This window comes from Eretmochelys imbricata, chromosome 18 (genome assembly GCF_965152235.1).
Source record: "Eretmochelys imbricata isolate rEreImb1 chromosome 18, rEreImb1.hap1, whole genome shotgun sequence".
In the NCBI taxonomy this organism is placed as follows: domain Eukaryota; kingdom Metazoa; phylum Chordata; order Testudines; family Cheloniidae; genus Eretmochelys; species Eretmochelys imbricata.
In genome coordinates, this window is record NC_135589.1 from 21777745 (window position 1) to 21794343 (window position 16599).

Below are 16599 nucleotides of genomic sequence, written 5' to 3' on the forward strand. Positions count from 1 at the left end.
TCTGACCGTTACAGTCCAATAGCTCAAACCATACAACCCATCAACTTAGTGATGTGCCCTCACGTTCAGACAAACAGGGCTTCTCTATGCCCGGTCGTCTCACCCTGCAAGATGCTGTGTACTGATACACCAAGGAATAGCTAGCTATGAACTCAGATGCTGAGGTCATCCTACAACAGAAGGTGACTCTTTTCCCAGCAGTGAGAAATCCCAAGACTGGCAAGCAAACCTTTATGCATGTAAATTTTAAGCATCCACTTGTTTAACACATCTGAGTAGTGGACAAATTATGTAAAACATTTTCCAGAGACACTTGGACTGAAGCACTCATTTAAAAAAATTCAGTCACATTCATGTCTCTTCTGCATTTCCTGATTATTGTTATGATTTATTATTTGTAATACCGTAGCCTCTAGGAACCCAAATCAATGATAAGGGTCCCAATGTGCTGGGTACAGTACTGACATATAATAATGACCGATCCTTCCCCAGATTACTTCCAATCTACATGGCAGGCAGACAAGTGCAGTGCGGATGAATAGGAGGCCGAGATACGAAAATTAAGAGTTGAGCAGGAGTCACAGCTGATCATTTGCCTAACCAATGCCAGATGGGAGTGATCTGGCCTCGGGACATCACAGCTGAAATACGTTTTAAGCAGGGATTTTAAAAAGGAGAAGACGTGATCCAGTTTTACTGGCACAAAATTTTACAGAATACAAATCTCAAAACTGGATTTGTGAGTATTCATGTCAGAAGTGCTTGGATGCTTATCCAGTCATGGAATAGAAACAATACCATATGGTTTTTCTGGTTAACTATAACTAACCAAGAAAGTTTATACAGCAAGTGAATCAAGTCATCACAGAAAACTTTGCAAACAATCCACAGAGTTAAATAAAATCATACAAAAAATTGTTGAATGATTTTAAACTCCCCTCTCCTCTCCTCATCCCCAAAAAACACAAATTATATTGGGTACCTATCATGCTTAACCAGTAACCATTTTATTTGGAATAGTTCCACAATTTTTTGGCTCACTAGTATTCTCCAAAACTCTTGTAGTTCTTTATATTTATAAGAACGTACGAACAGCCATACTGGGTCAGATCAATGGTCAATCTAGCCCAGTGTCCTGTCTTCTAACAGTGGCCCGTGCCAGATGCCTCAGAGGGAATGAAGCAATTTATTCAGTGCTCCATCCCTTATTGCAGAGTGAAGAACAGACCACAAGTGACGTTTTCCCAAGGGGATGTTTTTGGGGAGCAGGAGGGAATATCTGGTTTTGAAATTGCTCCCTCCAAGACCTATTCTGTGAACTGGAGCCTCTTTCGGACTTGAATTTCGAAAGTGAATTTTACTTAAAGGGTTTTTTTCTGAGAGCTTCTGAGGTCAGTGTTTGATTATTTTACTGTCATTGATCATGAACAAATAATTGTAGCATGCCTCACAGCTAAAGAGTAATAATACATTCTTTTCCTGTTACCAAGACAGTGGCTGTAGTGCTGAAAAGGCCTGCACTGGAGAATCTCTTTAAAATCAGAGGGATTTAAAAATATATTTGGAAATTGGTAATTGTGTAAATGCATAATAATTTAATAAAAACAGTGATGGAGTTAAACAAATGTTAAAACAATGAATGTCTAGAGCAGAGGTTCCCAAACTGTGGGACTTGTACCATTGGTGGTATGGTATGTGAGTTTGGCATCCCATCCATTCACCTCACAACAAGTTTTTAAGAAATGTGGTACATGAACCAATAGAATAGAGTTTGGAAACTGCTAGTCTACAGACATGTCTCCTAGAGATATGAAAGTTCTCATCAGAGTTCAAAATCAGCGTGTGAAACCTGGCTGAGATTTTCAGCTCTAAACCCAGGGACACAAATCCCATTAATGTTACTAGAAGTGTGGCTACTTCCCTCACTTGGTTTTGGAAATCTCACCCTGTGATACCTTGGGCCTGGAATCAAAACAGCTGTTCTTCACAGTAACACAATGAGCTGTACAAATCTGAGGCCAAGAACTTATCAAAAAATATTAACAATAAAAGTAGGTAATCTTTTTAGCATAGTTAAAATTAAGCATTTTTAGCTATCAGTCTCCTTTCACATCCAATACTGCTGTCAGCTTAAGGACAGTGGAAAGATATTACTAAATGTGATATTATTTAGTGGCCCAGTCCCTGAAACCACTGAATGTTACTCTATTAGAATCTTAGTACAAGATCTCCAACTCCATTTACTGGTTAAAATATAAACCTACATTAAAATGCACCAACCAAGTTCTAAAATCCTCTTGTAAATCCTCAGAAAGGCAGGACAGTGGTAAATCTGCTTAAAATTTCCACTATCACTACAGATCCACCTAGCTGAACTTTCCAGCTCCCAGAACAAAAATTCTCTTCAAATTAGCAGATAAGAATAACAAATAAAATGTTTGTGACTAGTTCTTCTACCTTTCAGAACCTGAAATCCTCCTGGTTTTCTCCACCTGTGTTTTCTCTTGGCTTGGGGAAAGCTGAGTCTTAACCAAATCCAAATGGCATATGAACAAGAGAGAAAACACAGTTTGTTGTGATGCTAATACTGATTCTTGAATTTTTTAACAGTTTGACTTTCTAAACTATAATCCACTGATCCAAATGCATGTCTGAGCATTTTTTCTCATGAGGTACATAAAGAGAACAAACCTTTAGTTCCTTTTCTGAGCTCAGTGAACTCAAATATATGGATGCACTTGCTGAGAAAACACACCATGAGGCCATTCACTTTGAAGTGTCCATCCTACATGCCCTGCTCAGGGGAAAGTACCACTGACTTCAACAGAGCAGCTCACACGAGTAAGAACTGCTCTTATGAATTAAGTGGGATAGATCTGCCGTACAACTCATGTTAAGAATCTGTTTCTCTTGAAGCTTTGTCATTCAATTACTGTAGAGATGAGATTGTGTCTTCAAGGGCTAGAGCCCACAAAGGGATGCAGCCAGAGAGATCCATTGTTCCTTAACATGGTGCGAGTGTAAGTGTTTGCAATCAATTATATTACTCCTAAGATCCTGGACTGTTGGTCAGAGAGGAGCTGTTCTCTCATATCGAAAGTCCCCCAAAAAATTACATTAATTTGCACGAGACTTTACATTGCTGACAACACAGGGTTTGCCTGATCAGATCCAGAAATCTGCCTCCAAGAATGGCCAATACCTAATGCCCAGGAAAAAGTGAAAATGCCACAGAATGCACCTGGAAAATTGTGCCAGTCTGCAGAAGATAGGGTGAAAGGACCTTCCACACAACTCTTGGATCCAGCCTAAATCTCAGTAGTCACTATGGAATTTTAAATATTAGAACTCTACTCAAAGGAGAGAAGGTCAACAAGAGAAGGGTATGAAAGCTCCCACACTCCCACAAGGCAGACAGAATATTTCTTTACCTGCTTAATTAAATTCCCCTCAACATACTTCAGGACACACTGAAATGCCATTGATTCCCTCGGGAGATGTCGTCTCCTTTGGGAGTGTGGAGGAACAGTCAGATTTTGCACAAAAATCCTTTGCCATTCACTCATCTTGCTGCTTAGAAGGTCACCTCTTCCTCTAGGCATCTGCTACGGCAAATGTTCATCTAGAAAATAAAACTCATTTCAGAAAAATGCATGCTCAGAACCTGTTATCTTAAAACTGGCATGAGAACACTCCAAAGCCTTTAAAAAAGCACAGATTTACTATCCAAATTATAAGCTGATTTTAAAAAAATGTTTTATTGGAATATCCTCCACCCTCAAAGGCTCTGTGTTAACGCAACTCTCTTTCCCTTCCAGATGCAGAGAGCTGGACATGATTCTCTGGAGCCAGTCAGCACAGCTGTGAGCAACCGCCAGAGGTCACTCAAGTGCACTGGGTGATGCTCCATTCCTTTTGGGTGGAACACTGATGGTTGAGGACTTGAGGGACGAGCTCAGTATAAACCCATGAGAGAATACCGAGGGAGGGTAGAGAACAGGGCGTTACAGGAACGGTTGCCCACTAGTCTAGCATCAGAACCAACAGTTGGGATTCTGTGCTGCACCTCCTGGAGGCATGTCACAGAAGGTGCAACCCGGGCCAGGGAGAACAAGACAGTTGTAAAATACCCTTGGGATCCTGGGTTCCTCCAGAGATCAAAACAACCAATGAAGTAAACGAGCAGCCGCAGGGATGCGTTACTTTATGGGAGGATCCACAGTCCAGAGCAGCCCAGAATCTCCACAGCAACATGTGCTACAGAGACTTCCCAGCATGCTCTCTGTGCTGGGGCTTGTGAGGGGGGCCAGCATGGGGCTACTTACAGTAGCCCTACACCATGCCAGTGCTGGAGGAAGACAGACTTTTCTAAGCCCTTTAGGACAGGCACTTTATCTTCCTTTGTGTTTGCATATCACCAAGCACAAAGTGTCAGCTGGAGTGAGCATTACCACAATATAAACAACAAACAACAAAACACTGCTTCAGATCAGAAAAACAACATGCTCATACTGTTTAAAGTAAAGCTGCCTTACTCCACTCAGGACAGGATTCTCCTGAATGTTCCACAGGCTAATAACATCCTCTGGTTTTAATGAAGAGTTTCTGAAGAGGGAAGACGAGCAATACCGTAAGAGATGATCCTACAGTTATGGCAAAGAACTGGAACGCCAGCAGCTGGAGTTCATTTCCCAGTTCTACCACAGACTCCCTGCATGGCCTTGGGGAGGTCACTCAATTTCTCTGAGCCTTAGTTCCCTATCTAGAAACAGGAATGATAACATTTCCCTAGATCACTGGGGGACTGTGAGCACAAACGAAGTGATGCCTGGCTGTCTGAGAGATTGCAGAAATGGGGGCAATACAATTAGACAGATGAGAGATCACTTGGTGCAGTCCTCTTGCATGAGACCTAATTCCTTGGGTGATAGTGCACTGGAGTGACAAGCAAGTTAGGATACGTCTGCACTTGGCGCACGGGGTGTGATTCCCAGCTGGAGGAGACATTCTTGTGCTAGCCCTCATTGAACTAGTACGCTGAAAACAGAAGGTAGCTTTGGCTGCTGCACAAGCCCAGAGCATGTACCTAGGGTCTCTGAGGGGCACGGGCTTGTGATGGCCAGCCTGTCCCACGGATCGTACCGCTGCAGCTACATTCTACATCTCCGTGCACTAGCTCAATGAGAGCTAGCGTGAGCATGTCTCCTCCCACTGGCAATCACACCCCTCGCTCCCAGTGTGGATGCACCCTGACTTAGCTGTCAGAAGGCAGCATCCACTGTTGCTGCTGGATGGCAACTCGCCTTATTACTAGAAATTCTGGGCAAAATTCTCATCTGCTGTCTGCACTCTGCTCTCCCTGCCCGTGACATCAAGGGGAGATCTATGCAGGTAGGAAGGATTGCTGTCCAAGGGCATGGCTACACTTACCGGGGATTGATGCTGTGGCAATCAATGCACTGGGGGTCGATTTAGCGGGTCTAGTGAAGACCCGCTAAATTGACTGCAGATCACTCTCCTGTCGACTCCAGTACGCCACTTGAACGGGAAGAGTAGCGGAGGTCAATGGGAGAGCGCATCCCGTTGATGCCACATGGTGTAGAAACCACAGTAAGTCAACCTAAGCTACATCGACTCCAGCTACGTTGTGTAACCTAGGTCGACTTACCTCCATAGTGTAGACAAAGCCCAAGAGAATTGTTGCCAGCTATATGCACCTGAGAAGAGAATTGTGCTTTCAGGAAAATCTCCATTCCAAACTTCCTCTTCTGGAAACTCTTTTGTGAAATGTAGATTCCTGGGACTATTTTTGGTTAATTTAACAAGAATTATTGTGAAGTTAGGCAGTTTTAAAGAAACTACAAGAACGTACCTTACAAGTGCTTTGAAAGTCATATGATTATCATGTGTTCAGGTGGGAACGGCATTACTGGTATCCAAGTCTAGAAGATCAGACTGTCAAAAATAATAATAAATACATTTTATTTTTAAATTGCTTACCGCCCCCAAGGGACTCGGGGCCCTGTACAACATAAAATGTCCAAAGTGGCAGCTTCCTGCAGGATTAAACATAATTTTAAAAGAATAATTAAGAGATTTTTCTGGATGACTTACTCTTCCTGGAGACTGAGCTTTCTAAGAGTATAATTAATGTATGTCAACTTTAGATGTCAAAGAGTCCTGACTGAGCCCACAGAAACTGGATTGCTAAAATTTTGACTGCTATCATAGACATGAGCAATCCATGTTTAACAGCCTTGGCAGAAGGTGTGCTCTAGGTCCTTCATTCCACATAAACCTTGCTTCCAGGAGCAATTTTATTCAGATTTCCCAAATCCCACCCATATTGCTCGGGTAACAATGGTGAAAGCACTGGGGTAGACAGGCTGACAGTGACCGCTAACATTTTAGTGACTGTATTGTAGTATTGCCAACCTCAAGAATTTTTAAGCCTCAGGAGTTTTTAAAAATAATAAATGTGGGGTGGAGGTGAGGATATTAAGCTTTCAGGGTTCGCATTTTCAAGCTTTTCTCCACTACCATCAGGGCTAGAAACCTACTTTAAATAAAAATTAAAGGTTAGATTTTCATGTAATCACATAATCTAGGATCTGGGGCTTTCAGACAAACATTGAATATTGCAAGGCTTGTGAGAAATCATAAGAGTTGGCAACCCTGGCTGTGTCATCTTTCTTTGAATATGGCTGAATGACACAGACATTAACAGGACAGCATCTAATCTGTCCTCGTCTTCCTGCTACCACTGGAGCTGCACCAGAGCTCAACCAACAGGAGGAAAATGCAAGCAAATGGCCTATGCAGCTGCAGCTAATAGCATCTATCACAACTTCTGTAATGAGTGTTGGAAACAGTGTGAGGCTGTCTACGTTAACAGCTGAACTGTTTTCAGTCCCAGATAAGGAGGGCTCATTGTTGACCTCCATTGACATCATAGGCACCACTCTCATGTTTAAAGTGAAGCACAATTACCGGTTCTGAATCCCGTGGGGTGCAACTCCCACACTCTCACGTTAGTATTAAAGAGCCACCATGAACCTAACTGGGAAAGAAAAAGCCTCACCTACTGGTGGGAAAAATCAGAGATGTGAGTCACAGGGGGGTTCATTAAAGTATTGCTCTCAGTTTAGCTCTCACTGCTTTGCATCATAGAATCATAGAAATGTAGATTGGAAGGGACCTTGAGAGATCATCCACCCCAGCCCACTGTGCTGAGACAGGACCAAGTATTTGCAGACCATCCCTGACATATCTAACCTGTTCTTAAAAACATTCAGTGATGCGGATTCCACAACCTACCTTGGAAGCCTGTTCCAGAGCTTAACTACCCTGAGAGTTACAAAGTTTTTCCTAATATCTAACCTAAATTTCCATTGCTGCAGATTACGCCGATTACGTCTTGTCCTACATGAAGTGGACATGAAGAAAAATTGACCACACTCCTCTTTATTAACAGTCCTTAATGTATCTGAAGACTATTTATCAGGTTCCCCCTCTCAAATTTGTCCACAACTTTCTTTAAGTGTAGTGCCCAGAACTGGACACATTACTTCAGCTGAGGCCTCACCAGTGCTGAGCAGAAAAGGACAATTACCGCCCATGTTTTACATACAACACACCTGTCAATCCACAACAGAATTATATTAGCCTTTTTTGCAACTGCATCACACTGTTGCCTCATATTCAACTTGTGATCCATTATAACCCCAGATCCTTTTCTGCGGTAATACTGCCTAGCCAGTTATTCTCCATTTTGTCTTTGATTTCTCCTTCCTAAGTGAAATACTTTGTCCTCCTTTACTGCTGGAAATGGCCCACCTTGATTATCACTACAAAAGGTCGTCCGTCCCCCCCCCTCCGCTCTCCTGCTGGTAATAGCTCACCTTACCTGATCACTCTCTTTACAGTGTGTATGGTAACACCCATGGTTTCATGTTCTCTGTGTATAAATCTCCCCACTGTATTTTCCACTGAATGCATCCGATGAAGTGAGCTGTAGCTCACGAAAGCTTATGCTCAAATAAATTGGTTAGTCTCTAAGGTGCCACAATTCCTCCTTTTCTTTTTGCGGATACAGACTAACACGGCTGTTACTCTGAAATCCTTCTTTACTGAATTTCATCTGGTCATTTCAGGCCAATTCTCCCCTGAAAGTCCAATTTAAACAAAGACAAAACTCAACTCCACCATTTCACGCTTGACACCCAAGTCCCCAGTCTTACCCTACGTTCAATTACAAGTTTTCTGAAGCTCAGCAAGCTGGGCACAAACGTTGGATCCACCCATGCAGCTAGCGCTCTAGGTAGCTGTACCTCAGCCATCACCCCCAGGGTATCCGGACCGGGCCCTCCGGCCCCTTAGGGAATCTGAAACCAGCTGAGCTTGGGGTTTGTTTAGGAAAGTTTTCCCCCGCTCCTGCCCTGCCCTGCCCGGTTGCTGCTGAGCCCCGATGTCTTCAGTCCGGTGATGTATTGAGTAACCCCAGCCTGCTGCTCTTCCGTTACACCGGCTTCAATCCGGAGTCGGAAGGAGGCGAATCAGGCCCACAGGGCAGAGGCTGCAGCCCCTGGGGCCTCCCCGTGCGGCCTGTGCTGGGGGGAAGCCGGGAAGCTGCTGTTAAAGCCGCCCCGAGCCGGGGCCGGGAGGAGCGGCCGGACCCAGGCAGGGGAGCCGCGCCGGCAGCGCACGGGAACAGGAGAAACGGACACATTTACCTGCCACAATGTATCCATCTGCCATCTTCCCGGACTGCACCACCTGCCCCGGCCGGCGGGGGGGGCGCCCCTCCACGGGCTCCCACCGAGCCGCCTGCCCCTCTCTGCCTCCGCCAAACACAGGCCTAGGGCCGGTCCCGCAGGCCAGGGCCGGGGCCCCACCGCAGCCTCAGCCCCGTGCGGGAGGCCCGGCCCGGGGCTGGCTGAGGCCCGGATGGTTCGGCCCGGAGCTTGGCATCAGGTTACTAGGGCGATGGGACGCCGCGGGGGGGCGGCTCCACCTCTGCTCCTGCTGCAGCCGGGAGGGAGCCGGGCAGCGCCGGGGTGAGCGGGGCACGGCGCAGCTGGCGGCGGGGCGGGCTCTGGGGCAGGGATGGGGGGGTCACAGTGCCTGGGGGGAGGATGGCTGGGCGCTGGGTCCCCAGGCAGGGAAGATGCTGGGGGGCACCAGCCGGGAGCAGGGGGGGGGGGCTCCAGGCAGGGAAGATGCTGGGGGGGGGAGGGGATGGGCACCAGCCGGGAGCAGGGGGGGGGCTCTGGGTCCCCAGGCAGGGAAGATGCTGGGGGGGGATGGGCACCAGCCGGGAGCAGGGGGGGGGGGCTCTGGGTCCCCAGGCAGGGAAGATGCTGGGGGGGAGGGGATGGGCACCAGCCGGGAGCGGGGGGGGGGCTCTGGGTCCCCAGGCAGGGAAGATGCTGGGGGGGAGGGGATGGGCACCAGCCGGGAGCGGGGGGGGCTCCAGGCAGGGAAGATGCTGAGGGGGAGGAGATGGGCACCAGCCGGGAGCGGGGGGGGGGGGCTCTGGGTCCCCAGGCAGGGAAGATGCTGGGGGGGAGGGGATGGGCACCAGGCGGGAGCAAGGGGGGGGCTCTGGGTCCCCAGGCAGGGAAGATGCTGGGGGGGGAGGGGATGGGCACCAGCCGGGAGCGGGGGGGGGCTCCAGGCAGGGAAGATGCTGGGGGGGAGGGGGGGTCAATGCCGCACAGTGCGGGACGTGAGCGCTGCCGTAGGGGGCGCTGACGGCCTGCGGGGCCCGGGGCCTCCCTGTTCAGCTCTGTCGTAATCAAGAGGTGGCTCTCTCGGCACCCAATCAGCGCCGTCTTGGTCGCTCTTCATTTGCATGAGTGTGAGCGGCAGCGCTAAGCAGCCAATGGGAGGCCGGTGGGCGGAGTTTCTCCCCCACGAGGGCTAAGATGGTCTGAGCTGGAGGGAGCGGAGCCGCTGCCAGGTGCGGGGAGCCGCGGGCCGCGCGTGGAGGGGCTGGGGCTGCAGCGTGGGGCGGGAGCACGGGGCACCGGGATGGGGGCGGAGGTAGCGGGGGGGCCAGGTCCCAGGGATGGGGGGGCCGGTAGTGGGGTGCGGCGGTAGTGGGGGGCCGGTGGTCGGGACCCCGGGATGGGGGGGAGTAGCTTTGGGCCGGAGCATGTGGGGGTCGGTACCGGGGGTCGGTAGTGGGGGGGCCGGTGGTTGGGGGTCAGGACCCCGGGATGGGGGGGAGTAGCTTTGGGCCGGAGCATGTGGGGGTCGGTAGTGGGGGGGCCGGTGGTCGGGGGTCAGGACCCCGGGATGGGGCGGAGTAGCTTTGGGCCGGAGCATGTGGGGGTCGGTAGTGGGGGGGCCGGTGGTCGGGGGCCGGGACCCCGGGATGGGGGGGAGTAGCTTTGGGCCGGAGCATGTGGGGGTCGGTAGTGGGGGGGCCGGTGGTCGGGGGTCAGGACCCCGGGATGGGGGGGAGTAGCTTTGGGCCGGAGCATGTGGGGGTCGGTAGTGGGGGGTCGGGGGCCGGGACCCCGGGATAGGGGGGAGTAGCTTTGGGCCGGAGCATGTGGGGGTCGGTAGTGGGGGGTCGGGGGCCGGGATCCCGGGATGAGGGGGAGTAGCTTTGGGCCGGAGCATGTGGGGGTCGGTACCGGGGGTCGGTAGTGGGGGGGCCGGTGGTCGGGGGTCAGGACCCCGGGATGGGGGGGAGTAGCTTTGGGCCGGAGCATGTGGGGGTCGGTAGTGGGGGGTCGGGGGCCGGGACCCCGGGATAGGGGGGAGTAGCTTTGGGCCGGAGCATGTGGGGGGCGGTACCGGGGGGCAGTGGTAGTGGGGGGGCGGTGCCCGCGGTGGGGCTGTGGCGCAGGGGGGTCTATTCTGTTGTACTGGGAGTTGGGGGGCTGCTTATGACCCCCCCTCGCCAGCAGAGGCCGGGCAGGGGCTGGAGGGAGGGAGCGAGTGGGGCTGGCACCCCGGACCGGCAGAGGGTCCTTCCCCTGGGCCCATCCCCTCCCCATAGAGCCTGGCCCAGCGCAGCGTTCCCGGGGCTGAGCGAGGGACGGGGGCGGGTGGCTCCGGTCCGAGCTGCGGGGCGAGCTGCGAGCTCAGCCTGGCGTTGCACCGTGCCCGAGCTGGGAGCTGTTCCGCCGCCGAGCCCAGCCTGGTAGCTGAGGGTGCCCCAGGGCCGTCCACCCGTGTCCCGTGGGGTGTCAGGGCTCCTGTTTTCCCTCTACTGCCCTTGTCTGAGCTTTCTGCTAAAGTGACACATTCATCTTCCCTCCTGAGGCTCCCCGGGCACAGGAGCTGGACTGGGTGCCCGAGGTCCCTTCCAGCCCTGCATCTCTGTGACCTCTCTCCACCCCGGCCTCCAAAACAACCCCGCTTCCCACACCTCGTTTGGTATCCCATCGCTTTTACCCTTGTCAGGAATTAACTGGTTTTGTACCTGCTGATTTTTACCATATGTGTGACCCTCGGTTGCTCACAGCTCTCGGATGCGTGTAATGCGTGAGGTGACACATCGGTGTTGCCACGGACGTCAGTGACTATCCGTTTCGTTGCCGCCTTTCGCTCAGTGCTAGGTGGGCTTTTTATGGTGAACCTTATTGTAACTCAAGCGCACAAGGGGGCAGAGTTAAGGTTGCAGTAAAAATTATAACTCATTTTTATGACTGTGGGATTAAACTCATGTTCTTAATGCTGTGTTAATTTAAGTCTCTGTGTTAAATAATACAGATTTCAGATAGAATGCCATTCTTTAATTAAGTTCACAGGTTCGCCCAAGGTCTTAGGAATGGGTGATGCAGAAGCCAAACAATGTCACTGTGAATGGAGGGAAAATGTATTCTGTGTCTGAGCATTTCTTTAAAGCTATTTATCGTGTGTGAGGCCGTTGTTTCTCTTACAAGGCAAAGGAAGGCTCTCAGGAAATTAAAACATGGTGGGCCTTTTACCTGTTAGGGGAAATCAAATAACTGAGCAGCACGGGAGCCTGACACTTTGCCAGTACAACTGTTCCATAACAGTGAATGTTATTACTCTTGTTATTAAGTATTTGGATTATAGTGGCCCATCCAGCATCAAGGCCCCATTGTGCTGGGCTCTGTGCAAACATGTAAAGACAAGATCCCTGCCCTAAACAGTTTGCAGTATCAATGGTAGGCTGAAGAAAACTTATCAGGAGTAACCTGTAATTTAGTCTTAAAAAAGTCAGGGCAAGTAATAGATTCTATGTAGTGGACAAATGTATACATCAAAAGATGTAAATAAAAACTTTGGAGAGGGGGTGAAAGTAATCAAATAGATACAAAGTCTATTTATTTATTATTTATTGTCGTTTACAATTTTATACATTTCAGTGTAAGATATTGCTCCTGCTCTTTGCAGTCTGTTCTACAGGGGCCAGAGGAGCATCAAAGGATTCTGATTTCAAGGTGGAACCTGTCACATTCAGACCTGACTAGCGGGATTGGCTCAGTTTACTTGGGGCTTCTTCCTGTGGTTGAAATGATTCCAGAATCTTTGCCATGCTGCCCCAGGCAGCTCACCCAGACACGTTCATTTGACACCTAGTCAGCATTGAGAAGTGGAACCAGAGAGGTGCTCAGAATTCAACAAGGCTGGTTGGAAAAGGCTTAAATGAAAAAGCTTGCTATTTTGTCTCCTAGATTCATAATTCCAAGGCCAGAAGGGACTGTTGTGATCATCTAGTCTGAGCTGTATAACACAAGCCATAGACCTAAACCCCCAAGCTCTCTTCTCTCCCCAAATATACTCTGGTGGTTGCTGCTTCTCTGTATTTTGGCTTTCAGTTGAGAGCTAAGCTAGGAGACTCTATTCTTCCAGAGAAACTTTAGTTTTGTTTTTGTTTGTTTTAAAGAAAAGAAATACCTTTATTTTCTCTTCTTATTGACTGGTTAGCAAGCCTTTGCTGTGATCACACCTATGGTAGGCAGGGTGTGTATAGTACATAAACTGCATGTCCCCTAGTCCGGCTATAAATTCCCCTTGTGGCAGGGAAAGGCTCTAACAATGGGGATGCAACGGGATGCTACACTGCTAAAAATAGCAGTGTAGGCGGAGAAGGGCTGCTTAGGGAATGAAGACATGCCCATATGGCTCTCTGCTCGCCCAAGCATTGCCTCCGCCAGCTACGCAGCGATTTTCAGCAGTGCAGTGTCCCACTGCCTTCCTGCCACTGGTACCTTTCTCTGCCTCAAGGAGATGCTGGAGCCCTTCCCCACCATTGGGAAAGGCTCTGGCAGTGGAGACCTGGAACCGTTCACTGAGTGTAGCTACACACCGGAGTGTGACCTACAGCTTGCTTTTCATTGCGACTTGTCGCTACGCATACCCTACCTGCTGCCGCCCATGGCGTGCAGTGTAGACGTAGGCCTGACGTAAGGAATCTCATTGTGTCTGGATTAATTGAAATAAGGCTACTCCTCTCTTTCCCTGTTTCTTGTTTTGAAAGGCAGTTCCCCTGGCCCCTTCTTGTTTTGTGGCCTTCAGTGATGCTTTGCAGGATCATTGTAATTCCATGTTGAAACTGGCCAGGGCATGGGCGGCTGGTGACCTGGCCATTGTGGGAGGCTAGCCCCTTCTGCCTGAGGCTCCTCCTCTCCCCATCTGCCCCCCTCTCCCAAAGGAGCCCAGAGCACCCCCACCCGCACCGCTACAGCCAGGCAGCGCAGGAGCAGCACCCCTGGCCCCGGAGCTCTGGGTGACGCGATCCGAGTGCTGAGCAGCCATCTCGGCCCGAGCGCCAGCCGCCCTGAGTCCCCATGACAAGCCAGCAGCCCCAGCCAGCGTAGGCCAGGGCAGAGCACCGGGAGCTGCAGGAGAGGGGACTGGAGGATGGGCGGGGCCACGCCAGGCTGTTTGGGGAGGCACTGCCTTCCCCAGCCTATGATATCCGCTGCCCATGGGTTTGGGGCACGACTCCATTGGTAGAGAGGGTCCTGAGCAAGCACCGCTCTGCTTGGCTGAGTGATTTTTAGGGACCACACTGGAGAGGGGAACTCTTTAACGCACAGAAGTCTCTCCCATGCTGCCCTGACAGTCTGTCTCAACCCTGATGCATCAGGATCGCCTCTAACGGGGGAGAGCTTCATTCACCGTGCCCAGGAGCTGATTCCCTTTTAGTGGAAGAAGTGCTAGTTCGAACTAGAGCGAACAATAATGTTCGTTTTTCTCCCTGTAAAGTGTAAGTTTGCTCTGCCAGGGATGATTTCTGAATAAAGAAGCGGTTCCCTCTGGGGCAGCGGCACAACTGCCAGGATGTGGGCTGGCAGGGACCCGCTGATCTCACAGAGGATGCAGGAGATCTTTTGATAGCCTGAGATATGGAGCTTGGCGGTCTCTCCTGTCAGTTTAATTTTATTCAGCTGCTAACTGTTGTCGCCACGTGTACTAAAGCTGGGACAAGACAGATAGGTTAAGTGCGGTTCTGCATGAAGACTTCTGGATTGTGAACCAGAATCCTGTTTTTTTTTTCATGCTACGTTCTCCACTCAAGGCTGGATTTGACCCAGTAAACTACAGGTGAAAGTCTTTGTATCCTATTTCATCAGTCCCTGGAATCCTCCCGCCCTAGGCTGTAATTATCTGTGGTAGTGAAAACATACTAATTATTGAAACATTTTAAATACAGATGTAGAAAATATCAGGCAAATTTTATCCTTTTATTTTACTAAAAATGTGCGGAAGAGTGACTCCAAGCTAATATAGCTGCAGGCAGACTGTGCTCTCGCATTTCTGTAGCCATATCTTGTTGAGGGCTAGCGATCATTCATCACACTCCCACTGTTTACAACGTGTGGAGTGAGAAGAAGTAGAATATATTGGCTTTATAAAAATAATAAAGAAATAAACCAATGTTTGGGAATTGCTTCATGCGGTTAGAGGAATTTATTTATTGCCGTAAGCATTATTCCTTCTGTTGCACAATTTGATTAAATATTACTGACTCTTCTAGAAGTTTAGACACTATTCTGTGTCTTTATGTCAGGTATTTGATTGCATATGTTTGTTGTGACCTTGTGTCCATATTAGACCACCAGGAACAGTAATTCACATTAACTTTGTGGCTAATACAGTAATTGGATTCAATTTTTAAGGAATACATTATACCAACTGTTTGCTTTTAACTTCTGGCCCCAAGATCTTTGCTACGCCTCCCTTCTTGGCTGTAAACCTTCTTGCCAAACCATGGTGGCTACTTATTTTTCTGTAAGTAGATTAACTAGGCAATCTCTAGTATTTAAAAAAGCTGATTTGGCCTTGAGTGCATGTGTCAAAGATGAATGTTGGATTTTTCTAACCCTAAAACCCACTTTCTTATATGAGTAATGAGCAACAGAATTTAAAGGGACCCCATCAAGTTGAAGTCTTCTAGGCTTAAAAAAAAAAAAAAAAAAAAAAAGCAGGGTGGCAGGAATTAAAATAATTTGCAGACGAACACCATATGTACAAATATATACAGCTTCTCCAAGTGTAGCTGTGCGGGCTTATAGGGTATTTTACCATTTTATTGTGTCAGAAAAAAGAAGCATCTCTTGCTTCATTTTGTCCATTGTATTCATAATGCTTTGCAGCATCTTACAGCAATACGTTCTCTTTTAAAAAGAGACGACATTTGAAGAATTACATCGTCCCCTGAGTCCTCCTATTAATGTTTATTTTCTTTTAAGTCGTTTTCTCCCTTTTTTCTGCCTCAAAGGTCTGTATAAACAAAAGGAAGACAGACTGACTAATTATACAGTAGAACTAACTAGACACAAATTGCTGTTAAATGTACAGAGCAAACAAAGGGGGGGGGAATTGTGTGTACGTAGACATATTTTTTCCTCTAAACTCTTTTGCTTGTGTTACTTTTAGCAATAGGAGGTAAAAAAAATTTCAGATGCAAGTAATTTTTTTGAGTTGATGGTATTCCCTCACATTATATTGTCCCATGTGAGATTTGAATCCATTGTTCAGAAATATGCTTCAGGCCTCAGATGTACCCTTGAATCTAGTCTCCTCTTCCTCTCCTCCCCTGTTTATAGCAGAGCGGATCAATTTGGCAAATAGAATGAGTATCCACTTAGATATGATTATTAAAGCGTGTCATGTATGTTTCATGACGCAGTTACCCTGTATGGTATGACTGCCTTGTTGCGTCACTCGGTGTTCTTTGCTGTTAAACCAGGAGCTTCATTTCAACAAACATAAGAACGGCCATACTGGGTCAGACCAAAGGTCCATCCAGACCAGCATCCTGTTTATCAACAGTGGCCAATGCCAGGTGCCTCAGAGGGAGTGAACCTAACAGGTAATAATCTAGTGATCTCTCTCCTGCCATCCATCTCCACCCTCTGACAAACAGAGGCTAGGGATGCCATGAAATAGAACTATCCCACTGGCATGTTGCATGGGACTTAAACTCCTCACATAAATATTTCAAAAACAGGCAGCGTCCTTCAAGGAAAGTAAGATTAGTAATGTCTTTAAAAAAATATAGTGTGGGTCCTCATCAAATGTAACACGCAAGAACGACGTGTGTGGTGTGGCTGTTGGTTTTTTTGGAAAGACCTTGCCAGACTGAGGGGTTTCCTCCTCTTGTAA

The 16599-nt window shown here is 48.6% G+C and overlaps 2 protein-coding genes across 7 annotated transcripts in view; one reads left to right on the plus strand and one right to left on the minus strand.

Annotated features, from left to right (window-relative positions):
* The window catches only part of NPHP4 (nephrocystin 4), a 97963-nt gene extending 92032 nt beyond the window's left edge, over positions 1 to 5931 (minus strand). For all 4 annotated transcript variants that reach the window (XR_013348343.1, XM_077837184.1, XM_077837183.1 and 1 more), the window contains exons 1-2: positions 5873 to 5931; positions 3432 to 3622 (exon numbers count right to left, since the gene is read on the minus strand). Coding sequence is in view for 3 of the 4 variants with exons in the window: in XM_077837184.1 (XP_077693310.1) it covers positions 3432 to 3602 (171 nt within the window). In the remaining variant the exon portion in view is untranslated. The remainder of the gene's footprint in view (positions 1 to 3431; positions 3623 to 5872) is intronic.
* Positions 5932 to 8957: 3026 nt separating this feature from the next.
* KCNAB2 (potassium voltage-gated channel subfamily A regulatory beta subunit 2) overlaps positions 8958 to 16599 on the plus strand; it is a 109318-nt gene continuing 101676 nt past the window's right edge. For 2 of the 3 annotated variants that reach the window (XM_077837278.1, XM_077837282.1), the window contains exon 1: positions 9924 to 9961. The gene's annotated coding sequence lies outside the window, so the exon portion shown is untranslated. Of the gene's footprint in view, positions 8974 to 9923; positions 9962 to 16599 lie in introns of those variants that run through there. The other variant, XM_077837281.1, reaches the window with a different exon arrangement.